The following is a 22,914-nucleotide window of genomic DNA, read 5'->3' as shown; positions in this document are numbered from 1 at the left end:
AGTTTTGGGGGAGGAAAAGATTTTAAGACATAGTTGTCTGTAAAGAAAATATGGTTTTCCAGAGAGACTTGTGATTAGCTAAAGTGAAAGTTCCAGTTTCAGTTTCATGCTGTGCTTGCCGATTTGAATCAACGTACTACATACAGCACAATGTCCTGACACTCATGGGTGGTGTAGGGTGGCTTTTCATGTCTGCAGTTAATGTTAAATCAGGATTAGGAGCTCTAGTTTCTTATATGAGCCTCCTAACCACAAGATAGAGAGGCTGTCACTCCATTTTATACAAGAGGAGCAGTCTCAACAAGTCATTCAAAATGCTTTGTTTTCCAACTCTTTGGGTTTCTGTTAGGTAGGAAAAACAAACAGAAACTGAAAATAATTCAATTTCAATCTCCCTCTTACCCTGCAGTTATTAGACCCAGCAGACAAATTAAAAAAAAAAAAAAAAAGAAGTCTTACCCACAAAACTTGAGTTATCACTTTGCTGGGTGTTACAGCAGGATCTGGATCCAGCACACATCTGACTTGGAGCTTGTCTGCCTTTCTCAGTGGTTAAGTCTTCACAGATCATGCTTGGTGTAGCTTGAAATTAATGGGCACTTATGATAATTTTGATTTTAATCTGTTTATACTTCAATTGTCACCTTTAAGTGTGGACACCGTTACTCTCCTTCAAGGAAGAACTGCATCTGTGTTAGTGGAGCTCTTGAGGATTTCAGGGTGCTTCTCCAAGTGAGTCATTATCAGTAACCTTGTTGTCTGAGTGGCAATGCAGAGGCAGATAGGTACCTGGTTTCACTGCTGATAATGAGCGGAATAGCTCGCTGTGTCTGCTGCCCTTCCATTGTTCACAGAAAGAAAAACGTGGTACTTTCCAATTCTTGTTATTTTATAGGTGCATTATTGCAATGGGTCTGGACAAAAAGCCATCCCCTCCCAAGAGAAAGATAGAGGAGGACCATGAGGAAAAGCATGTGGGTTCCTGGGGAGATGGAGTGCGCAGTGAGCCAAGTAAAAGCAGTGTTGAGCAGAAACCAAGAAAAGATTCAGTGTTAGTCATCTTACCAGGTCACGAAGCAAGTGTGGAAGCTGTTGAGGACAAAGTGGAGACCGGACAGGAATACAGAAAAGAAGAAAGGAAAAAACTATCTGATCGTGAGAGTGAAGATAGTCAGGAAGACACCGGTAAAAATGGTATAGTATTCCATAACACAAGCAGGGGATGAAAAATGGGAGAGGATGATTCTGGAGAAGGTACAGGATTGTGGGCCTCCCACTTCGTCTGGGGCATCCTCTCTTAGGATACCTCATCTATTGCAAATGTGGTGATGCCTGTGTCTGGGCAATAAAATTAGCGGGGCTCCTTTCAGCCAAGCAACAGGATGAGAGGGTTTTGCAAGAGCCAAATAAGTGAGTAAGAAAGGTCTGAGAGGCTGAAACAGGAGCCTGAGGTAGGTGGGAAGGCAGGAGGAAAGAGGGGCACAGTGAAGGAAGAAGGAGAATGGCGGTAGGTGGAGAACAAGTAGAGCAGAAGGAAGAAATGGGACTGGGTGTGGGTAGGGAGACAGTGAGCTCCTAAGGGAGGCAGGAGGTCAGCATCAGGTGAATGGAGAGAAGATGGTGGACACAGGGGCAGGAGGTGGAAAAGCCTCCTGCTGCCTGATTCGAGATGGATGGGAGGGAGGGACGAACTGTGGAGGGGAGGAGGCCGAATGCTGGGTGCAGAAGGGGAGGGAAGGTGGGAAGAGCACATAGCAGCAAAATGTCAGCAAAATTTAGCACCAGTGGAAGTATTTTGGTCTTTTCTCCTGTCTGTTGCTAGTGAGAGTGCAATGCTTTGTTCATCTAAGGCTCTTTCCAGTCCCTTCTCCACCACCCTGCCCCAGGCACTGCTTACCCGACAGCTGCCCAAACCTCCAGTTTTCTTACTTGTCTGAGTGTTCATTCCCTCTGCTCCAGGTCTACCAGCTCACCTTTCTTGCCTTCTCTGCTCTGACCCCACTGGGGCTATTGTCCTTTCCCATTACCAAATGCTCTCATTGCCTGGTGTAGCTAGGTGACCTTGCCCCTTTTGCTTTAAATCTTGTTTCTGTTGACAGAGATTTAAAAAGAAAGACCAGAGACAGGCTGCCCTTGCTGAAAGTTTGCTCAGGGCTGTTTCTTGTGGCAGGCAAATATAATATTTGTGGTATAAAAATGATGCGTGGCAGCTCCAACTGCATGCTCAGAATGTGCCGTTTCCCCAGTGCCACCTAAGGCCAGTCCCTGTTGCCATCAGGATGCTTACGCCTCTGCCTGCCCCTACGGGAAGAGGCGGTGAGGTCAGCCTGTGCCTTTACTCACTCCTTATTATAAAGTCTTCTTCAGAATAAGTCAAGTTTAGAGAGGGATTTTAATTCCTACTTCCTATTTCTATTTTTACTTTCATAATTCTGCAGTGCTACTGCTCAGCTTCCTCATTAGTCCCTGTGGATGTGTGTTTGTCATTAATCAAGCCTTTTTCCTTCAGGAGGTGGGCACCTTTCTGACAGTTACCTAAGGAGGCCTCACTTCCAACAATGCAGTTGGAATCTCAATTGGTTTTTAATACAGAAAATACATCTCCTTATTCCCTTAATTCTCATTGTCTGGGTAATTGTTTATTTGCCTAATTGGTTCTGCATCAGATACTCTTCATTTCTGTCCTTGGCATTCTGTCACTTCAGTACTTTAAAAGTACTGATGGAAAGAAAAAGAGGTGAGCAATAAAATCTGAAAGGTGGGAAATTATGGCCGTGAGGGACAGCTGGTGTGTCAGCAGTGACAGCTCTCCTTCACAATTTAGGTTTGTTGCCTCTGCTGCATGCGCAGTGAGCTAGTGGTAGCAGTGGAATTACTGAATTTTAAATGGCAACCACTGACATCACTGTGCATGCTGGTGCCTGGGATTTTAAATAGTGCAGCCTTGGCTGGAAAGGGAAGGATTCTTTAATGCATATGCATGAAGACAGTCTTTACCTATAGATCTGAGCAAAGTTATCTATCAAATGTTACAACTTGTCAGGCTAGTAGCCTGGGATGAAATCCCAACCACGTTGATGTAAAAATGGTAATTCTGCCGTAAGCTTCATTTGTACTAGGATTTCACCTGGGACCTGAAGGAGCATATTAGAACAGTGCGATAACAGAATGTTCCTCTGCAGCACCCTTTGGCTGGATTTAATTAATTCCTTTAGTTTGTAAGCCACTTCTTTGCTAATTAGCCATGTCAATCCACATTTATCTTACTTTGCGCTACAATATATTACCTTTCTCCAGCTTTCTCTATTGCTTGTATTTTTTTTCATCGCAACAAGTTTTTCTCCTGTAATAAGAGACTGTCTTGCATTTTATTTTTGAGTTTGCCCAGCTCTTAATTTTTCTAGTCCTTTCAGTGACTAATGATTTTGTTTTGTTTTTAATGTATTAATCATACTTGATGCATCATTCAATACCTTTACTGCATTTTTGCTACTCTATCTATGAAGAACATGATGCTTTTTTATGATAATGTGCTCTTATGATTCCTATCTGTGGTCTTAGATTCTCTCATGGCTTTAAAAAGACTGAGCAAATGCAAAGGCAAAAGGAGATTAATGAAGTTAACCTCTGTCTACTTAAAAAGAACTTCTATTAGTTGTGAAATTCCATTTCCTGTCTGACGGTATGATTCTTTTATTTTAGAGTATGATGAAGATTTTGAAGCAGATGAAGAAGTTCATGAAGAGGGACAGACTGGTGATCAAATGAATGGAATGTCAAAGTCATCCTCAGATGATAAAAAACATAATTTAGTCTATGAAAAGGAGAGTAAAACCTCATCACCGAAGGCACTGCAGGCCTCTGACGGTGAGAAAGATGAAAGTGATGGATATTCCAACAGTGACTCCGAGGATGATAAACAAGGTTAGTTTTTTTCATAATGAGGCTTACAGAAGTTGACGTGATGCATGTTTTACATTTTTTGTGTGTCCAGTACGTATGTTGTGTCTGCATAGGGAAAAACTATGCAATTTCTACTGAATTGGTAAAAGATAGCTACTTCATCTGTTACTAATTCTACCATCCATCACTGAAATACAGCTAAACCCACTGGCAGAGTAAGCGTGTGCCAGCTCACAGCAGACTTTGCTGAACTATTGAGTTGCAGAAATGGAGATGGAGCCAGTCAGCAAATTAGCTCTAAATACTTGGGCAGGTCAGCGCTTCATGGCAGTGGTCACCGACATCTGAGAAGTTATGACCACTTACACCTGCTGAGGATATGCACTTTTATCTGAGAAGTCACCAGGAAACCTGACATACCACCTTGTATTTTAGAAGTGCTATCTTTAGTGGCCCTGAATAATCAGAACCTCAGCTTTGTCCTCTGGTACATCACTGACACTGTCCTGGCTCAGGGAGGAAACGCCATCAGCTCAGCTGTCCCTTCTACCTGCAGCCCTTGGGCAGTTTGTATGGGTCCTTGTTCAAGTCTGGCTGTGAATGAGTAAAAGTCGGAGTCAGTAAGGTGGTCTGTGATTCTTGATCCAAATGTAGGTACAAAACTGTGCAGTGAAGTGTCCAAGGCCGCTATTATTATTAATTCAGAAAGATTAAACTGTTCTGGAGTAAATTTCTGTAGAAAAAGTGTTTTTTTCTGTCATTCAGGTTTTTGGATCAGCACTTTTAACGTCTAGTGTTTTAACTGTTGGCCTTCATGCAGTCCAAGCTGTGCATCTTCATAAATAATCCCACAGAAAACTTGCAGGCAATTTATCATTTATTAGATGACCAACAGAATTCCATTCACCAAGGGGTGAATAAGGCAGAAGTGAACTGCCTCTTCCCTGTGGCAGTGTTTTATTTCTCTCTAACATTTCTCCTCTATGGCTTTGTTAGATCCTGAACTGACTTACGTGCCTCTTGCTTGTCATAGTGTACCAAGATTTCTCCATTTACTGCTGTTTTAAAATTAATTACTTTATATTCCTTACATTTGGCAGTCCTATGTGCAAACTGTTTCTCAAGTTAAATGGAAACATTACTTTCACATTTGTATTTCTAGGTGAATTAAGCAAAGGTAATACAGCTTTTTGTGAAAAGGTTGCAGCTGCAAGAAAGATCCAGTCTTTTTATAGAAAGTATAAAATCCACCAGAAAGTCAAACCAGGTTTTAAACATCCTTGCTTATAAAATCATTGCAGTGATCAAAAAGAATCTTAATTTTTGTTTTCTCATGATAATCAGAAATAGCTTGTGATTCATGAATAATCAGTAGAATTAAGCATTCTTTTCTGCTTGTTAGTGTATGGCATTACGAACTTTTTTGTGACTTTAATCAGCTGCTTCTCAAGCTCTAGCAGTATGTGATGATCAAGTGAAAGTGTGTGGATGCATAGATGTGTGTAGGCGGAAAGGAACAGGTAACTCTAAGGGCCTTTCATGGCTACCCATACATTAAGACCTTTGCTAAGGGCTCTGTCCTGGTTTCAGCCACATTAGTTACCACATTTAGCCTCATTTAGCCACATTAGAACCACATTAGTTCCCAGCCCTCGGCATGCACAGCGTTAGACACTGGAGGATCTTGCATGCACGCTGCAAGGGGGCCTCAACCTCGATTCCGTCAGACAGAAAAGTGCATTGAGGACATCAGCAGTGCATTTTTGTGTGCTGTGCATGGCTCCATGGGTAGATGCAAAACAATTCTGCACCTAAAATGAACTCAACTTGTGGACTAAATTGCTAATGTAGTAACACCCTATTTATGCTATCCCTGTCACCAATACCAGACTTTGCAAGGTGCACTATGGAGCATTGAACTTTACACCTCGGCAGGGCCTTGCATTCAATATTGAAAAATACATAGTCACAGAATTTCACACAAGTTAGGTACTCATGCGGAAGGGTGAAGAGGAAGAATTCCTTCTCTAACTGTGGCTTTCGCTCATGTGCCATCCATATGCCAGAATTGTAATCCAGCAGCATGTTCAGAAAACATGTTGTACAAAGAAATCTTAACAACCACAGTTTAAAGAATCCCACTCGGAGTACCACTCCTCCACCATTAGAAAATTCAAGGGGCTGAGGAAGGGAGTTCCTTTATAGACATTTACAACTTAAGCAACCCTTATTCACCTTTGTTTATACTGGGATGTAATAATGCTGCATGCACCAAAACTCACTAATTCAATATAAATTTCTCTGATGAGGGGAAAAGGCTGTTGGGAAGCCACCAAATCTTGAAATACGGACATTTAACATCAGCAACAAATAGTGTATAATAGCTAGTCATCTAGGCGGGTGTTCCTCACCGATCAGCTGGCAGGCACGGCTAAAGTTTTTCAATTTGTATTTGTCATGTCTTGCTTTGTTCTCCTTTAGTGCAGTAACTCAGGACATGCGTTCAAATCATTTACATTCTCTGTGGTTTTAAATAAGACAGGTTTAATCTTCTTTCTTAGCAGCCTGATTTGCTGCTTGGGTCAGTTCAGCCAGCACATGGAGTTTTAGAATAATATCCAGATAACTGAGGTGCCAAAGATGTTACTTTTGAATCCAATATTACGAATCAGACATAAATAAAGAGCATGTAAGAGAGACCTTGGCATTCAAATCCTTGTGGACCACAAGCCTGTGAATAAATTGGAAAGAATCACTGACAATTCCCGTAGTACAATATGTAATCTGCATATTGGAGTTCTCTGACTTTCTTGTTTATATTCTTGTAAGTGTCTTTAGGAGCGATGCTGTTTTCTGGGAGTCTAAACATACCTACCGTTAGAACACAGGTGCAAATCCAGTGAAGACTGGAAGTGACTGAGAGTCATTACCAGGTGGTGCCTCTCCGGTAATTTGTGCCTGAAATCCATTGCAGTAGAGATCCTAGAGGATGGACATCCACCTCACATTTAGTACCACTCATTATCCTTGCTGCCAGTCTCTGCGAAGATGACAGAATGAGCATACGCCTCAATAACTTCCCCAGAGATGTAGGCAGCTTCCTCGCACCACCACTAAAGCGTGGAGTTGCATGCTGTTCCTTTTCCTTTGCTACTTTTAAGGAAAATTGAGGAGTTTTCTTGAATCAGTAGTCTGGCATCTATACAAGGCAGTCCATTCATTTAGAATTGCAGTTTCCATTCAAACACACCTTCTTTGTTCTTGTTTTAAAATTAATGGGAGTAGTTGACATATTTTAGGGAAGTTTTAGCTTCCATATTTGAGTTTTTTTTAAAAGCAGTCCTGCAAAGTTTTTGTAATACATTGCAGATGAAAAGGATAATTTAAAATATTACAAAAAATTGCAGTGAGCCTTCCTCAGATCCACAGAGGAAGAAGAAGCATAGAAGCTGCTGGAAGATTGTGGCTGCAGGGAGAAATAAGGTGGCACAGATTGGCTCCTGTGGCTCTGAGAATAGCTGTTCAGGGACAGACTGTGGGTCCAAATTCTACTTCTGGCCTTTGGCCAGCAGTGGATGCCTAGGAAAAATATAAGAAAAGGGCAAGAATACTGTGGTGCTTCCCCACTGTGTCTTCCCAGCCCTGTAATTAGCTGGTGCCAAGAGTGGTGGTCCCTTTTACTTGTTAGGCCTAACTGGATATTTCTTCCTTGAGATTGACTAATCTTTTCTTGAACCCATGTGAACTTTGGACACCAGCAATGCTGTGTAGCATTAAGCTCTGCCATTCAGCTAAATATTAGGTGAAGAATTATTGCTTTTTTTTTTTCCCTCAAATTTTCCATTTATGAATTTCATATAATGGTCCCTGTATGTTTCTTTAGAGGAGACAGTGAACTTCATCTCCAGTTCAACTTGAATGCTTTACACATGATCTGGGAGATCTTTATCATATTCACTGAGCTAACAGGAGTGCACTAAAGGGCTGTTGCCATGGCCGAAATCTTTTATCAAATGGAGCTCAAGAAAACTATTTTAAAACCTGTCAGAGTCATATTTAGAGGTGCTTTTGGAGGTGTGTTTCTGTGTGGTTGATGGAGCTAATCTGGTTCATTTCCACTGTCAGAAAAAAAACATGTTAAATGGCTTTGATTTTAACACTTTGATACACCTGGGAAATGTTCCTCTATTACACTTATTGGGATTTTGTCACGATATCCTCAGGTGGTGTAATTCAGAGATTGATACCAGATGAGCATCTGTCCCTTTGTGCATAGCAAAGGGAACTAGTGGACAATGAATGCAGATGTTTTAGGGAGAAATACTAAACCAAAATTATGTTTGCTATTTCTAGATAGGAGGCCTGCACACTCTCTCTCATCCGTCAGTACTCAGTATAGCAGTGAAGATGACTCGCATGCTGAAATGATGAAAGACGATGTCAAGGACAAAGAGGAGTATAATATCAAAAGGGCATCTGATAACACAGCACATGCACAGTATGGAAGTGAGAACGGGGAGAATAAACTGCTCAGAATGGAGGAAGATCAGGAAGCTTTTGCACTGGAAAAGGAAGGAATAGATGAAGCAGAAAAGGCAAAACCAGAAGATCTAACAGCAAGGGAAGATACTGGAATTTTTCATGAAAATACAATGGCAATACAGTATCAAAGTCCTGCAGTTAATGGGGACCTCAAACAGGCTGGGGCAGTAGAAAGTAACATAGGGGAAGACGGGGAGAAGAATGCAAGTACCAGGAGGGATGATGGGGAGGAAAGTCTTCTAGTGCCTTTGGAAAGCAGTATGACGGAAGCAGAGGATAGCAATGAAGAGTCTCCTCAGGGTGATGAAGGAGGTGGTGAGTACAATCCCTCTGCACAACTGTGAGTGAGTAGTGCATGCGAGTGTTGCTGTATTTGCCTTTATACTATGTCATGGTGCAGCATGGGGAATGCAGTTCGTGGACTGTTTTCAAGCTACTAGTGTAGTCTGTACTCCTGTGAGCTAAATAACCACCCAGAATGTAACCTTGGTTTATTGTTTCTTTTCTAGTGTTTCTAGTGTAAGGCTTTGGCTGTTCTTTTTTACTCCAGTAGTTGGGTTTCACATATCATGCAATAATTATAAAATCCAAACATGATTTATTACCTATAGGATAATCTGTATGCCACATTGGGGGACTCTGTTTTATAATGTTGACATACTAGGTTCAAAAAGAACACCAAAAATTACCATGTGAATCATGGTGCAGCAGATGAAGATCAAAACTATGTCAGTTGATCCATGGTTGTGTTGTTTCACTCTGTCATGGATTTGTTGGCAAGGAGCAAATCAGGTAGTTGTGTGACACCTCATTTTTACTGTTGATAAAATGGGCATCTTGCAGTTTCAACCTTACCCTTATGGATAATGGGCAATTAATAAAAGGTTGGCCACGCGAGCAAGGCTTTGCATTATTGTATCTGGGGAATGGGGAAAAATGTAAGCCCTTGCTTTGCAATGTCATCCAGGTCATGAGGGAAATGTCTTGGATGCTGTTAAATCAGTCAGTATAAAAGAATAGTTGTCTGCACTGGTGCTGACGTAAAGGAGAGCCACAAGCTATGGTAGATGAAATTTCCAATTGTCTCTCTATATGCTGGATTTGCAGTGGAATGTAGAGTGCTTTTCCTTTATTTTAACAGAAGTTTTTGGTTCTGCTTCTATTGCTTTCTGTTCACTGCAGTTCATCTGTCTAAGATAGCTGTGCGTGGAATAAACAATTTGAATGCTGGTGCTTAATGCTTTGCAAATCTGTTGCTGCTGGGTTACTTTGACTGTCTTGTGCATTGCGTTTGCTTTGTTATGCATTCAGAATTGAGACGGTAAAGACAGCAACATACTATTAATTGAATAATGCTCAAGTCATCAAAGATGTTTGCTTCTGGAACCCCTCTCTTGTGTGAAAGAAACTTCAATTTAAGCACCTTCACCACTAGGCTCAGATGAGTTGAGTAAGGACTACTGAAGAAGAAAGAACTTTAAAAACCTAGAGGACAGAATATTACGCTGTAATACAAAACCAAGAAAAGATCAATCGAATGTGTCAAGCTAGTAATCTGATACTGAGTTAGCCTAAAACAATAGTATTGTTCTTTATTAGCATAATTTCCTTGTGCTTACATTCAACACACATGGTTTCATGGCTCTAGGTTTGAACAGAGATCCTCTATCAAATATAGGTAGATTGTCTGAAAGTTATGTAGGTAACAGCGTTTACTTCTTAGTCAAGTCCTGCATCATCTCTGCTGCCAGGAGATTACCTGAGATTCAGGGACAGTGCAGATCAAGGAGGGACAAGAAACAACTCGCTAAATTGCATACAGATTTCCCCCTGTCTGCATGGGCGTTGTCTAGGTAAATTTTACAGCAAATAAAGAATTGCCAAGAATCTGTGTGTAGAGCAACTTTTCTGAGATATAATGAGCATGCTAAAGAAATATTGTAGGGTAACAAAGGTCACATGGGAATCTTAGCTTCTTCTAGGTATTTAGCACAGTTGCTGCCATGGTAAAGATTCTAATTAAAAAATTCGAGGACATCTATAGCCTTAAATGCCAGATGATTACAACTCCCACTACTCCAGTACTCCAAAAGGCTGAGGACTAAAAGCCTCCAGAGACACCCAGGGGGCTGGAAGAGCTCAGTCCTTTACTGTGACTGCAGAATTGGTTCTCGGTCCATTCTTGGGCCTCCCTGATTTTTTCACATGAACTTCTCTGTAGGACTGGTCATTCTCATCAGCCACCCAGCCTGTGTTTAGATGAGACTGACATGGCACCATTTTGGTTTTGCCCCAATGAGACCCATCATGCTCTGCTCGTGACAGGGTTTCTCCTAACGAGTGCTGTCATTAACAGTGCAGAGCTAATTTATCAGAGAGAATTGTATATGCTGAAGAAAGCAAAAGGTGCAAAATGCTCCTGTGGGGTTGTTCAGTCGCAGGCTGAGTCTGGACAAATCACAACCGGTGGTGTGACAGGATCTGTCAGAAGTGTGGAAATACCTGGGATGGGCTCCTGCTGCGTGTTTTCTGATCTTGCTGTGCTCTTTGTGGCAAGGAGATATTGCTGATCCCAAGAGAGAGAATTATTGTGAGCAGTATTTGTCATCCTTCCCTGGGCTCTGTGTTTTGATAGACTGTCAATTCCCTTTTGTCAAATGTTACGCAGGCCGTAAACTGCAAAGAACGGGAACTGCCAGCTAGTCAGACTTCAGGCCTATAATCAGGTCAAAGTAAAATATATGCACCATACCTAGCAAAGCACGTTGTATTTCAGCAAGTCAAAGAAAGTGCTGGCCCCGTACCTCTGCGTGAGGCAGCCAAGGGATGTCCTGGAGCAGAAAGCTTCTTGTCTTTTCTGCAGAGCTGAAATGTCAGAATGATTCAAGCAGGTTGTGCACTATTGCGTGGAGACCTTTGCCAGGATCTTGGGTCCCAGGAGGAACCTTACAAATGCTCTCCTGGGACCTTCCCTGCTCCACTTCCATGGTTCCTTGCAGAGCAGGTCTTAGCGCTTCAGCCAGGTGAAGTGTGACAAGGAGTGAAGCCATCGCTGCCCTTTAGGACCTATGGTATAGGCAAAAAGGCATTCATGCTGAGTAAGTGCCTTTTGTAGTCCTGTAGACTGAAATGGTCTTTTAAAAATTTTCTCACATTTCTGTTCAGAGCTGTGTGGGTGCAGGGTACTGATGGGGTAGGAAGGATGGGTGTAAGCATAAAGTAGGAGAACCACAGGAGGAAGAATAAGAAAAAATAAAAACAAAAGTGAAAAAAAGAAGAAAAATAGCATATGCAAGGGTGAGTAGAAAGACAGAATCGACAGTGTAGAAAATAAACACCTCCTAGGAAAAAGGTGAGAGAGCACAGGGTGTGCATTTGCAAGAGAGAGGCAGGGATTTGGGAAGAGAAGAGTGCAAGGTTGTGGCAGAGAAGACAGTGTTAAGTCTTCTCCTCACTGCAAGCCAGCGGGAACAACGCCTCTCCCACTCCTGGACCTTTCAGTGACCTGACTGACTCTGAAGCAGCAAGCAGATTAAATCCCATACACCCAGCTACATGTATAAAAAAAATCAGTCTCATAAGAATTGTTAGCTATTTTTCGTAATAAATTGCTGGAGGGAACATTCTGTCACATGCAAGTACACGTGATTTCAATACATGCCGCCCAGGAGTGCCAGCGATCCATAGAAGACCTGTACAAATGCTTTGAGGCAAGACAGTATTTCTCTGGGTTAAGTGGGCAATTTGGATGAGACCAGTGGCCAGGTCAGTCAGCCTTATTGTGCTTATGTTTATGCAACTGATTTTCTTCTAGCACAGCTCTTAGTAACTTCAGAAGTGCCCAGCAGATCAGCCCAGAGGCACACCTCTTGCAGTAGTCTGCGTCTCCCAATGGCAAGAGAAGATGCTGTTCACGAACACAAAAGGCTCAGTTTTCTGAATTTCACTCATTTTGTAGCTCTCCTGCACTCCAATCTGTTGTATAATAGCTGTTAGAAAAAAATGCCTGCCTAGTCCTTTTGTACCCATGACTTTGTCTAGCGTGTTTTTGAATCTGCTGATGCTGCCAGACCCTCAGGCTCCTGTCACAGCAGGTTCACTGCTTCTGTCCTGTCCATTCTTTATGAAGCCCCAAATTTTGGGCACCTTTATTATATGCCGTACTGCAGGGTGGCCCAAAGTCAGCCAGTTCCTTAGTGTGGAAACATTAGCTTGTTACTCATGGCTCCTTATTTTCATTTTCAGAGAAATCGAAGTAAGGTGTTGCTTGGAAGTCAAGATATCATACCATGTAACACCTCTTTATCTAGTCTGTGAGTCATGATTTAGCCAGAAACATGTTGAGTGGTTTGTTGTGGCAATTGGTTTCAGTCTCTGTATTTTTGTAATAGAAGGCCAAGTCAGGATTCAGATCTTTTTTTCTCGCTGGCCGAAACCCTGTTCCTCTACTCTCAAACAAAATACTTTGTCTAAATAAAATGCCATAGGCTGATTCTGGGAAGATCATTGGTGAAGATATTTAAAGGTGTCTGTGTTCTCACTGAGCCTTGATGTAGAAATTGTCTGTAGATGTCTAGAAACTGAAACTTGGACCAAGTGTCTCTGCAGCACTTCCACTGCACAGATGAAGCTGACCAGTGTACTGCTTCGTGTCACATACAGCAGTAAAATCTAGAAATGTGATTGTCTCCTTTATGATCTGAAAGTTATGCTTGACATAAGTATTGAGTACAAGCAATTGACAGAGTTACTCCCTTTCAGTCAAAGGCTTGATTGTTCCAAGCTGCAGAGGAACAGTCTGAAACATATGACCACTGGCACCATCCCAGCAGCAACAGGAATTATTAATCAAGTCTCACACTAACAGTCACAACACAAGCAAAAGCGGACAGCTGTTTCAGAGATATACCTGGAAGTCTGTGGTTCCTAATGGACACACTATACTGGCAAAAGAGGCCATTGGGCAGTAAAACCAAGTGCGAGATTCGACTTTATGCTGTCAGTCCATACCACTGGCAAACTAGCAAGCTCTTTGTGTAAAAGACTAAGGCAATAACTGCAACAGAAAAGGAAAGATATAGAAAACTCATGGAACTTGAAGGGAGAAGCCTGGGTTGCTGGAGGGAAGAGCTTTCAGAGGAGATGCTGAAGGGATTGGGCTGTGTATATAGCTGGAATACTGCTCATAAAGAAGTTGTTTAGTATTACTAGCTTGAAAGCCATTCATGTAATCATCCGGCAAGTCATAAAGCAAAAATGGAACAAATAGCACAATCTTAACAATAATGTCAGATGTATGACTTGACTGTGAAGCATCACAATCATTGCATTTACAGAGCAGAAAATACTTCCCCACTTATTTATAGATAAGCATAGGTCTTCAGTCACTTATGTTAGTTTGGGGAATTGAGGAATCATCAGAACTGTAGTTGGGAGCTTAACAAAGAAATTTTTTTTTTTTAAGTATTTATAGAACAATAACAATTTTCTCTCTATACAACAATGTTGTTGCTTGTATGTTGACAGCCCCACACCCCCTGACTGCCTGACAAAAGCAGTCTTACTGTTTTGTGAAGATGTTGTGGAAGATTGCCACTCTATGGTTCAGTAGATGCTCCTGCATGAATTTTCCCTTAGGTTTTTAATGGTTGTCTCCATTTGGTTTTAATCTACTTCAAAAAATTATTGCTGGTGAAGATTTACATGGCTGCAATCGGGTCTGCCCTAACATTTCAAATTTTAAACCAAGCTGAGATGGCTGGATGACTTCTACTCCCCTTTTGCTTTGTAATGGTTTCTCTTTCTTGCTTCCTCTTTTGTAACTTTGTGATAGTTTCTGAAGATTGCAAACCAGTCCAGGAGGAAATAGCAAAGGCAATTGGAAATGATCATCATGTGAATTCTGAACCTCAACCTACTGATTCCTGTGCAGATGAGGAAGAAGAGAACATAACAAGTACAGAGCATGATGCCAATGAAGGTGAGATTGGCTGTTGATCAGGGACATGGATTAAATCTTCTTCATCTGAAGTCTTTTTATAGAAGTGTTTGCCCTTTCCCTTTCCTTTCTAGGCTATCAAACTCCCCACGTGCTCTTTTCTTTCCTAACTTGTATAAAATTGGGTGATGAGTAGCTGGCTTCTGTAGTCATGTATAATTAATGCTTTTTTTGGCAGTTGTAATGGTCCTAGGTAAAGAATCCAGGGCATCCAGGCTGCCAGTCAAGAAAATAGCTGTGGAAAGCAGGAATCTAGTGAATTTCCCTTTGCTTCCAGGTAGTGCGGGGCCTCCTTGGGAAATGCATTGTCCAGACAGGCAGGATGGGTCTGGCAGACTAGGAGTGGAGCTGAACTGCAGACTTGATCTCCATGCTGTACCCTGTTTGTCTCCCAAACTCATCTCCCTGTTAGCAGTTGGCATAATTGGCAATGAGGAAATTTCAGCTTGATCTTTGTTCCCTCCAATAATGTTTCTGGTCCTTGCAACCCTAGCAGTTTATTGCTGGAGACTTGATGTGCCTGACAGAAGAGGCTTGCATATTATACAGGGGGTATTAAAGCCAGCTATCCTGCTGCAGCAATGAGCCACAGTGAAAGTAACGTTAAGATTCTACTCCACAGTAGCAATGAGTCTGAAAAGAGAAGAAAAAACTGACTTCAGTCTGCACTGTTGCTCTTACATTTCCTTCTTCCATCCTCTAAGAGTCTAACAGCTGGCAGGAACAGGTTATATACATTGTTTTTAAATTGCTAGTTGTGCACTGTCTTATACTTTGGCACATTAATGCAGGGTCTTCTAAGGTTTTTTCTGGTCAGCTGGGAGCCTTTTGATCTTCTTCTATGTAGTCTAAGAACATAGTCTTTTAAGGTTTGTTGTGTTTCACTCAGAAGGTGTATACAGGAGGCTGGAGGTTCCTTTTCGTCTCTGGTGTTTCAGTAATTGTCTTTTTCTCAGTAAGTCTTTCTCAGATGAGATTGCTTCTGCCTTGGTCTCATCAGCTGACCACAAACAACTGTCTATAACATTTAATTTCAAAGTCCAGTAGTCTTCATGTGTTGGTCTTCACAAGGATCTATGTTTCTGATGCATAGACCAGGGTAGAGAACATGTAGTGCCTGCGCCACCTGACTTCTGTGTCAATTGTCCCTCCAAATCAGGGTTGAAACATGTTTGCTTCCCAGGCAGGTGGTCTTTGGAAAGCCTGGAATCTCCTGCTCGGGGACAGATCCTGGAGCACCAAATTCAATGAAGGCATTGCTGTTCAATTCCCAGGGGGCCGGAATCAACCCTGTATTATTCCCCTGGTGTAATTACAGAATCCATGGGAAGCAATTACCCATTTTACATGAACAGCTGAGTATTTTTCTTCCTGTGTGTGCATATTATACATGAGCAATTTACCACCTATTTCTGAATTTTTGAATATTACTGTCAAGCTTATAGCTATTTCATACACAGACCTGAGCTCCCTGCTAGGCAGGTGAGGGAAGGAGGGAGAGTAGGCAGGGCAGGCAGAACTGTCAGAGTTGAAAGCTGGTTGTGCATCAACATTTTTGCTTAAATTAGTTATGCCAGATGCCAGAATGGGAGCACTGGAAATGTAGTCAGAGCACAGGTGTGTGATGAGAAGCAGCACAGCAAGTTTTCTTCTTGTCACCTTGCTGATGTCCCTTCATTGCTTGGGAGAGATAGCATCTTTAATAATAACCCTGTAAAACAGCCTTAACACTAACACGGTTCTCAATAAAACTAATGTTTTGATTATTTCTTAATAGCACCAGATGGAGCTTTCTTGGCAGAAGGAACAAGAACACTTGACGTGCAGAAGGCAGCAGAACAAGTGGTACAAGAAGGGCAGATGGTAGGGGAGAGGCAAGCACTCAAGAAGGAAGATTTTGTTGCTGAGGGAGGAGATGCTCGCGCCGATGAGGCAGGAGAAGAAACGGCAGGGGTGGGAGATCTGCTGCCCAAGGAAGACGCAGTGGCCGTGCCGCAGGCGGAGGATCAGCTTGTGGTGGAGGAATCTGCAGCCGAGGAGAGCGCCATGGCAGAGGATCCCAAAGGAAAGGGGACAGGGAAGGGAACGGAGCCTGGCGCAGAGGTGGCACCCGGGGAGCGGGAAGTTCTGATGGAGGAGACAGAGAGCGAGGCAGCACCGGGGGAGCGGGCGCCTGGGGGAGCGGAGCTGGCAGGGGCACTGCTAGGCAGGGAGGCAGCGTCCGAGGGCGAGGAGGTGGCTGGGGAGGTCTCTGAGGGAGAAGAGGCAGCGGAGGAGGCCTCCGGGGCAAAGGAGGCTGCGGGAGCGACGGGGCCTCCGGTGAAGGAGGTGGTGGGCGAGACGGTGTCTGAGGCAGAGGAGGCCGTGGAGGAGGGAGGTTTTGCAGGGAAGGGCGTTGTGGTGGGTGCTGTGTCTGAGGCAGAGGAGGCCGTGGAGGATGCCAACGTGGCAGAAGAAGGGATTGCTGGGGTAGTTGGCCCTGAAGAAGAGTCTGTAGAGGAAGCTGTTGCTGAAGGGGAGGAGGCTGCAGAGAAGCCTGGGGCTCTCCTGGAAACATTAGGGGATGCAAACATTTGCACAGGAGAAGCAGTGCCTGGAGGAGAAGACTTTGTAAAGCCAAATGAGTTTTCCCAGCTGAAAGCATCAGGGGGAGAGTGGATGGAGATGGGGAAAGCTGCCATAGGAGCAGGAACATCTGAGACTGGCAAGGCATCAGGGGTAGAAGGCGGCTCTCTCCTGAGAGCGGAGGACTCTGTGGAGCCTGGCAAGGGTCCCGTGTTGCAAGTAGCACCGGGATTAGAGGCACTGGTGGGTGCTGGAGGGGATCCCATAACTGAAGGGTCATCCCAGTTGGAGGAGACCACAACAGCGGAGGAGGAGGAGGAGGGCTCAGCAGAAGCACTTTCGAGTGGAAAGCCATCTCTAGGCAGCAAAGCAAAGACAGAGAGTGCAATGGAAGAGACACCTGATGGAGGGCCGATGGGAATATCTGCAGAGATAGCCAGAGCAGGGTCAGGAGGTAGAGAGGAGGTTGCGGGTGGAGCAGCCAGTCCAAGCGAGCTGGCAGCCGGGCCGCAGGGATGGCTGGAGCGTGCTGAACAGAGAGGGAAGGAGAGGTCTCCTGGTGAGGGGGTGATGGATGAAGCAGCGCTGCCTGCCCTGGGGCTGTGTGTGAGCGGGGTGGGGGGGTCAGGGGGGGTGGCTGGTGCTGCGGCGGGCGGCCAGACAGGGCGAGGGGCTCTGCCTGAGGGGGGAGCGGCAGCGGAGCCGGCGCTGGTGGTGCAGGAGGTGGCTGGCAATGGCGGGCTGGGCGATGGGGCGGTGGCACGGGAGGGGGTGGCGGGAACAGTGTTGGGGGGACGGAGCGGGACAGGGGCGGCAGGGGCAGAGGGGGTGTCAGCCGAGGGAAGGGGGGCAGCTGGGGAGTCTGGGGGGGACAGGGAAGGGGTGGCCGACGGAGCCGTGGCCTGCGGGCGAGGGGTGAACCAGGAGGCGGTGCTGGGGGGCGAGGGCCAGGGCGAGGCGGGGTGGGAGTGGGGCACAGCGGGTCTCGTGTCCCCATGGCACGCAGAACCGCATGGAGCGATGTCCCTTGGGGAGCAGCCGACTGCAGAAACCTCCCTGAGCGCCCCTGCGCGTGGGGATGGGGGAGCGGAGTCGGGGGGGAGAGGGTCGGCAGGCGGCGAGGGGCTGTGCCTGGGCACCCAGCCGCAGCTGGCAGCTCCCGGGATGGGGGCAGTGGGGGGCAAGGGTGGGCTGCAGGGGGGCACAGAGCAGGCAGGAGCGAAAGCCGATGGGGAGCAGGCAGGCCTCTGTGAAAACAAGAGGGAGAGAGAAGCAGCGGGTGTCTCGGAGAGTGCATGGAGCGCTGCTGGGGTCAGGGAGCAGAGGAAGGACAGTCCCGTTGGAGGGAGCCCAGACACCCCGGGAGCTGCTGACACCGGCGAGAGGAGCTGCGGTCCCCGTGGGGTGAGTCCTGCGTGGGTCGACTGCTGCCCCCTGCGCCCCTTCGAGTCCCCAGACTGGTCCCTGCCAGCAGCAGAGGATGAACCACTTTGTCCCGTTTCTTACACTTAATCCTTAAGTGTCTGCTGCTGGTACCTGGGGTAAGGGATGATAAATCCTTTTGGGTGGCAGCTTCTCCATTCTCTCCTGTTCCCGAAGTCTTGTTGCAAATATCTTTGCTCTGGCGCTGATGCTTGCAGCCCCGCAGTCGTCTGGCCCCTCCGGCCACACGGAGCAGCTCCCGCCACCCGGCACTGGTGGCAGTGGGTGAGCCTCGGCAGCACCCGCTGGCTCTGACGCTCTGGGTCAACAGCAGCACTCAGCTTCTCCGGTTACTCTGGCATCTGCTTGTAGGAAATCTGTTAGGACAGTATCTCAGTAGCTCAAAGTTTAGCATGTTTTCTGTAAAGCTAATGTTTTTCTCGTTGTTTCGTAGGATGTTGTAAACCCAGATGCGGTTGTCGTGCCCTCGGTACAGCCCCAGGATGGGGAAGAAACTCTCCTCTGAGCTTTTTCTGCAGCTCCTTCAGTGCTGTGTCCTGCAACATTTACACAAATTGCTGTTGATTTGTGCCGGTTGGGATGTTCACTCCTTTATTGTATTCCTTGAGCACCACAACCATCTGTCACGTTTTACTAAAACAGCTTCTCAGTGTGCAGCAGACAACTGAAATAAGCCTGTATATGCCAGCCCAGGAAACAGCACTCCTTCGTAATTATGAAGACAGTAATTGCAAGGATTGTTCCACAGCTGTCATGCTTGTTTTTCCCAAAACACAGAGAAATATTGGACTGGCTGAACCTCCCCTCCTCCCCCAGGCACCGCTTGCTTCTGCTGGCTGGTGGGAGGGAGGGCTGAGGGTGATGTGCTGTACGTGTTTCCGTAGGACAAGTTGTCTGTACAGAGTGCCGGTGTTTGACTGTGTCTGTGTCTATGTACTGACTGCATTTTTCTGTGTGTCATTTGCCTTTCTGAACTACAAACTCTTCACTGTGAGTTGGGCTGTGTCTTCATTGCTGTGCATAGAGCACTTGCGCACATTAATGCTTTGGTAAGAGCATCTGGGGGTGTTCAGCAGAGATGTGGAACAGCAGGATCATGGAGGGAATGGTGGCTTCACATAGGGGGTTTTAGCTTGGGGGGCTGCCTCCACCCCATGTTACAGGCAAGCGAGCCCTCCAGTGTGCACAGGTGCCCCATGCTGCCGGGTGGGTGGCATGCAGTGGGGGCTTCTCTTTCCTCCGGGATCCAGGCTTGTTGCTGGCCACACTTCAGGGTATTCTTGGGACTTTGAAACGTTGTTGAAAATTGTTAAATCAGACCAATTCTAATATGTATTTGTAAATGAATAAAGCCTGGCCTTTTGCTTTTGCTGGTGTCGGGAGTAACTCCCTGGGCCCACGGAGTCTGTGCTGAAACTGCAGGAGGGGTGGTCAGTGTAAAGCTGTTTCAGCCCAGCGCTGGCTGCGGCTCTCCGCTGCCGGAGTCTCCCTTTCAGCTCAGCTGCACCGCCGAGGGCTCCCCGAGACCCTGCCGGGCCGTGGCGTCCAGCGCTGGGTGCACAGCAGCCTGGCAGGCATTGCCGGTGGGCTGCAGGATGCTCAACCCCTACACGGGAGACTCTAACTGTGCTTTCGATGGGGAAATGGAACTGAAACGCGCAGGATTTTGAGTGGGTTGTTACTGTAAGTCACTTAAGATCAGTATAAATGGGATAGGAAATTTAAATGTGATCAGGTAATTCATGTTTGTTCCCTCCTGTACTAAAGTTGGTTGCATTTGATTTTCAGTCTGGATACCAGGAAGGGTTTTGAAAGAGAAAAGTAGGCAAAAAAGACTAATAATAGCTTTACAGTCCTCAGCAGTTTAAATGAAAGCATTGCATCAAGTAATCCTGAGTGCTGCGGTTGAAATGTTTATTCTGTGCAAGATATGCAATATTTGCTTACAAAGCATGTATTTGACTTTTGACCATTCAACAACGGTCTTTTCCTTTTAACCAGGGAATGTTCACAAAATCAGAAGTGGCTTATTCACTGGACCAAGACATTTTCAGTGTTGTTCAATATAAAAAAAGTGCAGTAAATAGATAATCAGTGTTTACATACTCTACAGTTGAATACACCTGGTATGTGAAGTGTTCAGAATTTAAATTCATGCTAATTACCTTCTCCAGAGGTTTGTTTTTTCCGTATACACATGCACACCTGCACATTTACTTGGGTCTATAAAAGTACATGTACCAGTCTGTGTAGTTCCTTGAATTTTTGCAAATGATTTCACTGTAAGAATAATACTTGCCAATCAAGTAGGGCCTGGTCTTCAGTATTTACCTCTGCTTTCTAACTGGATGACTAATGTTGGGTTGAATATTTGTGTCGCAAAAACTGCATCACGCAGATACCTGTGGAAAGCAAATGCCTGTGGCTCGTGAGCATGACTGTACCAAAGCCATTTACAAATGCACGTTCATCCATGTGGGTTGCAATTCAAGTGTTGCCGATGAACAAAGGCAGAGGGAGGAGCGCAGGGATTTGCCTTAGCAGGAATTCCCTTGAAGGGTCAGGATTAAAACTAAGGCTGTACTTGGGCAGATCACGAACCACACTGGTTTATTTGACATTTAGCTGCTTAACACAGGATGAGAATGCAAGAGGGAAGAAGTTTGATTCATTTGTTGCAGGTGAGCGCTGGAGTGATCTGCAGAGCATCTCAAAATACTCTTAAATAACACTCTTGCTCTGCAAATGGCGAGCACCAGGACCGGGGTCCCCGCTGCAGCGCTGGCTCTGTCGCGTTAAGGGGTCTGCAGCCACCTGTGCTGCCCGAGGCAGAGGTCCCCTCGGGGCTACGGCCCTGCCCGGGCGATTCCTTTCGAGGGGCTGCTCTGCGGTGTGTGCTGAGCGATGGGAGGGCGACGGCTGAGCTCCCCGGGCAGCGCTGTGGCTGGGGCTGCCCGGGGGCAGGTGGTCCTCAGGGCTGGCAGCCATCGCTGAAGCCGGTTTCTCCTCCTGGTGCAGCCTCTCGCCAGCCCCCCGCCTGCGCTCCCAACACTTGCGCCAGGAGGGAGGGTTCTGTCCTTGGGCGTAGAAGCTGCTTTCAAAGAAATCCGGCATTCAGAGCATGCTGAAGATGGTCAGGTACAGTACTGAGTTTGCAGCAGCAGACGGCGACTTAACTAGATCCACTTCAGCCTTTTAGAAAAAAAGGCAAGTGTTGGTAACCAAGAGGCAGCTGAACTCCCATGTCACTCTTGGGCTGCAGAAGATCTGGGGCATCAGGGAAGTCCCAGATGAACAATGCAGTGGTGATTGTAAGGAACTGGAAAGCTGACAATTCATTATTTAAAATACTTAAAATATTTATAAATGGCACTTGTGCGTACGATTTTAACAATTAGGGAAATGAATCCTTTGGTTAGGAACATGCCAACTCGTGCAAGTTCTTGTATTGCTCTAAAAAAACCCCCACACTTCAAGTACTCTGGTTTTATATACTGATGGAAAAAAAAATCAAATTTCCCAAGAACACTCCGTAATTTCTGAGCTTGTATTATATTGATGAGATCATCTGTTTTCTCTCATTATTCTTTCTGACAGCCATATTTACAAGATAGATACAGGTGAGGTTTGATCTGTGGAAAGGAAACAGTCCTTGCCCTATCTTGACAGCTCGCTCCCTGTGATGTACCGAACGGTTTCCCCCCGCTCCCGTCCTCGCCTTTCCCCTCACTTGTTTTGCACGCCGGCAGTGCCACAGGCAGCTCGTTGGTGCCACACAGCTGTGGGGTGACATGAGCCAGATTTGTGCCTGGGACATTGCAGTACTGTTCACTTGTCTGGCTCCTTTAAGGCAACTGATTTCTAAAATGGTCAGAGGACTTGAACCAGATGCAGAACGGAGTTGAATTTGGCAGTTTCAGCTTGAGACCTGCTCTACTGCTGTTGGTGTGGCTGTTAAAGATGTACCATTCGTGTACTTTCACAACATGGGTGTGTATGCCTGTAATCGGAGCAGGTGGAATTTTGGTAAGAAGCAAAACCATCAAAATAGATACTTTTATGGTTTTGGAAATGCTATCCATGGTAATTTCTGCTCTCCTATCCATTGCTAGCTAGTAATTAACTTCAAAGTGAAAAAATGCAGGTGGCACTTAGGGAAAAACACGACATGCGCCAAAAAAAAGGAGACTAATTATTAAACTGAACATATGTGAGAAAAGCAAACTATCTAACAGTGTTGCCACTGGCAAAACTGAGTTTTGGCTCATCACAAAGGCTTTTTTTATCTCCCTAATCTGTCAGGTATTCTCAGTAGCTTGTCACTGGATGCTGATGATTGTGCCTCAAATGTATCGTTACTGGCTTACACAGCGGAAATCATACCTTGTGACATTACACCGGCTAAATAGATGCATTTCACCAGCTGAAAAACAATGCCAGCTGTGCACAATGGACACGGTATG

General features: G+C 45.3%; 1 protein-coding gene across 1 annotated transcript in view; it reads left to right on the top strand.

Annotated features, from left to right (window-relative positions):
- ERICH3 (glutamate rich 3) overlaps positions 1-19,820 on the top strand; it is a 38,599-nt gene extending 18,779 nt beyond the window's left edge. Inside the window, 6 exon segments of the mRNA XM_041128067.1 lie at positions 896-1,194; positions 3,703-3,924; positions 8,257-8,760; positions 14,279-14,425; positions 16,221-18,412; positions 18,885-19,820. Coding sequence (XP_040984001.1) covers positions 896-1,194; positions 3,703-3,924; positions 8,257-8,760; positions 14,279-14,425; positions 16,221-18,412; positions 18,885-18,956 — 3,436 coding nt within the window. The 3' untranslated portion in view covers positions 18,957-19,820.
- Positions 19,821-22,914: the final 3,094 nt, after the last annotated feature.

This window comes from Aquila chrysaetos, chromosome 12 (genome assembly GCF_900496995.4).
Source record: "Aquila chrysaetos chrysaetos chromosome 12, bAquChr1.4, whole genome shotgun sequence".
Lineage (NCBI taxonomy): Eukaryota > Metazoa > Chordata > Aves > Accipitriformes > Accipitridae > Aquila > Aquila chrysaetos.
This window is presented reverse-complemented; position numbering and strand designations above follow the sequence as displayed.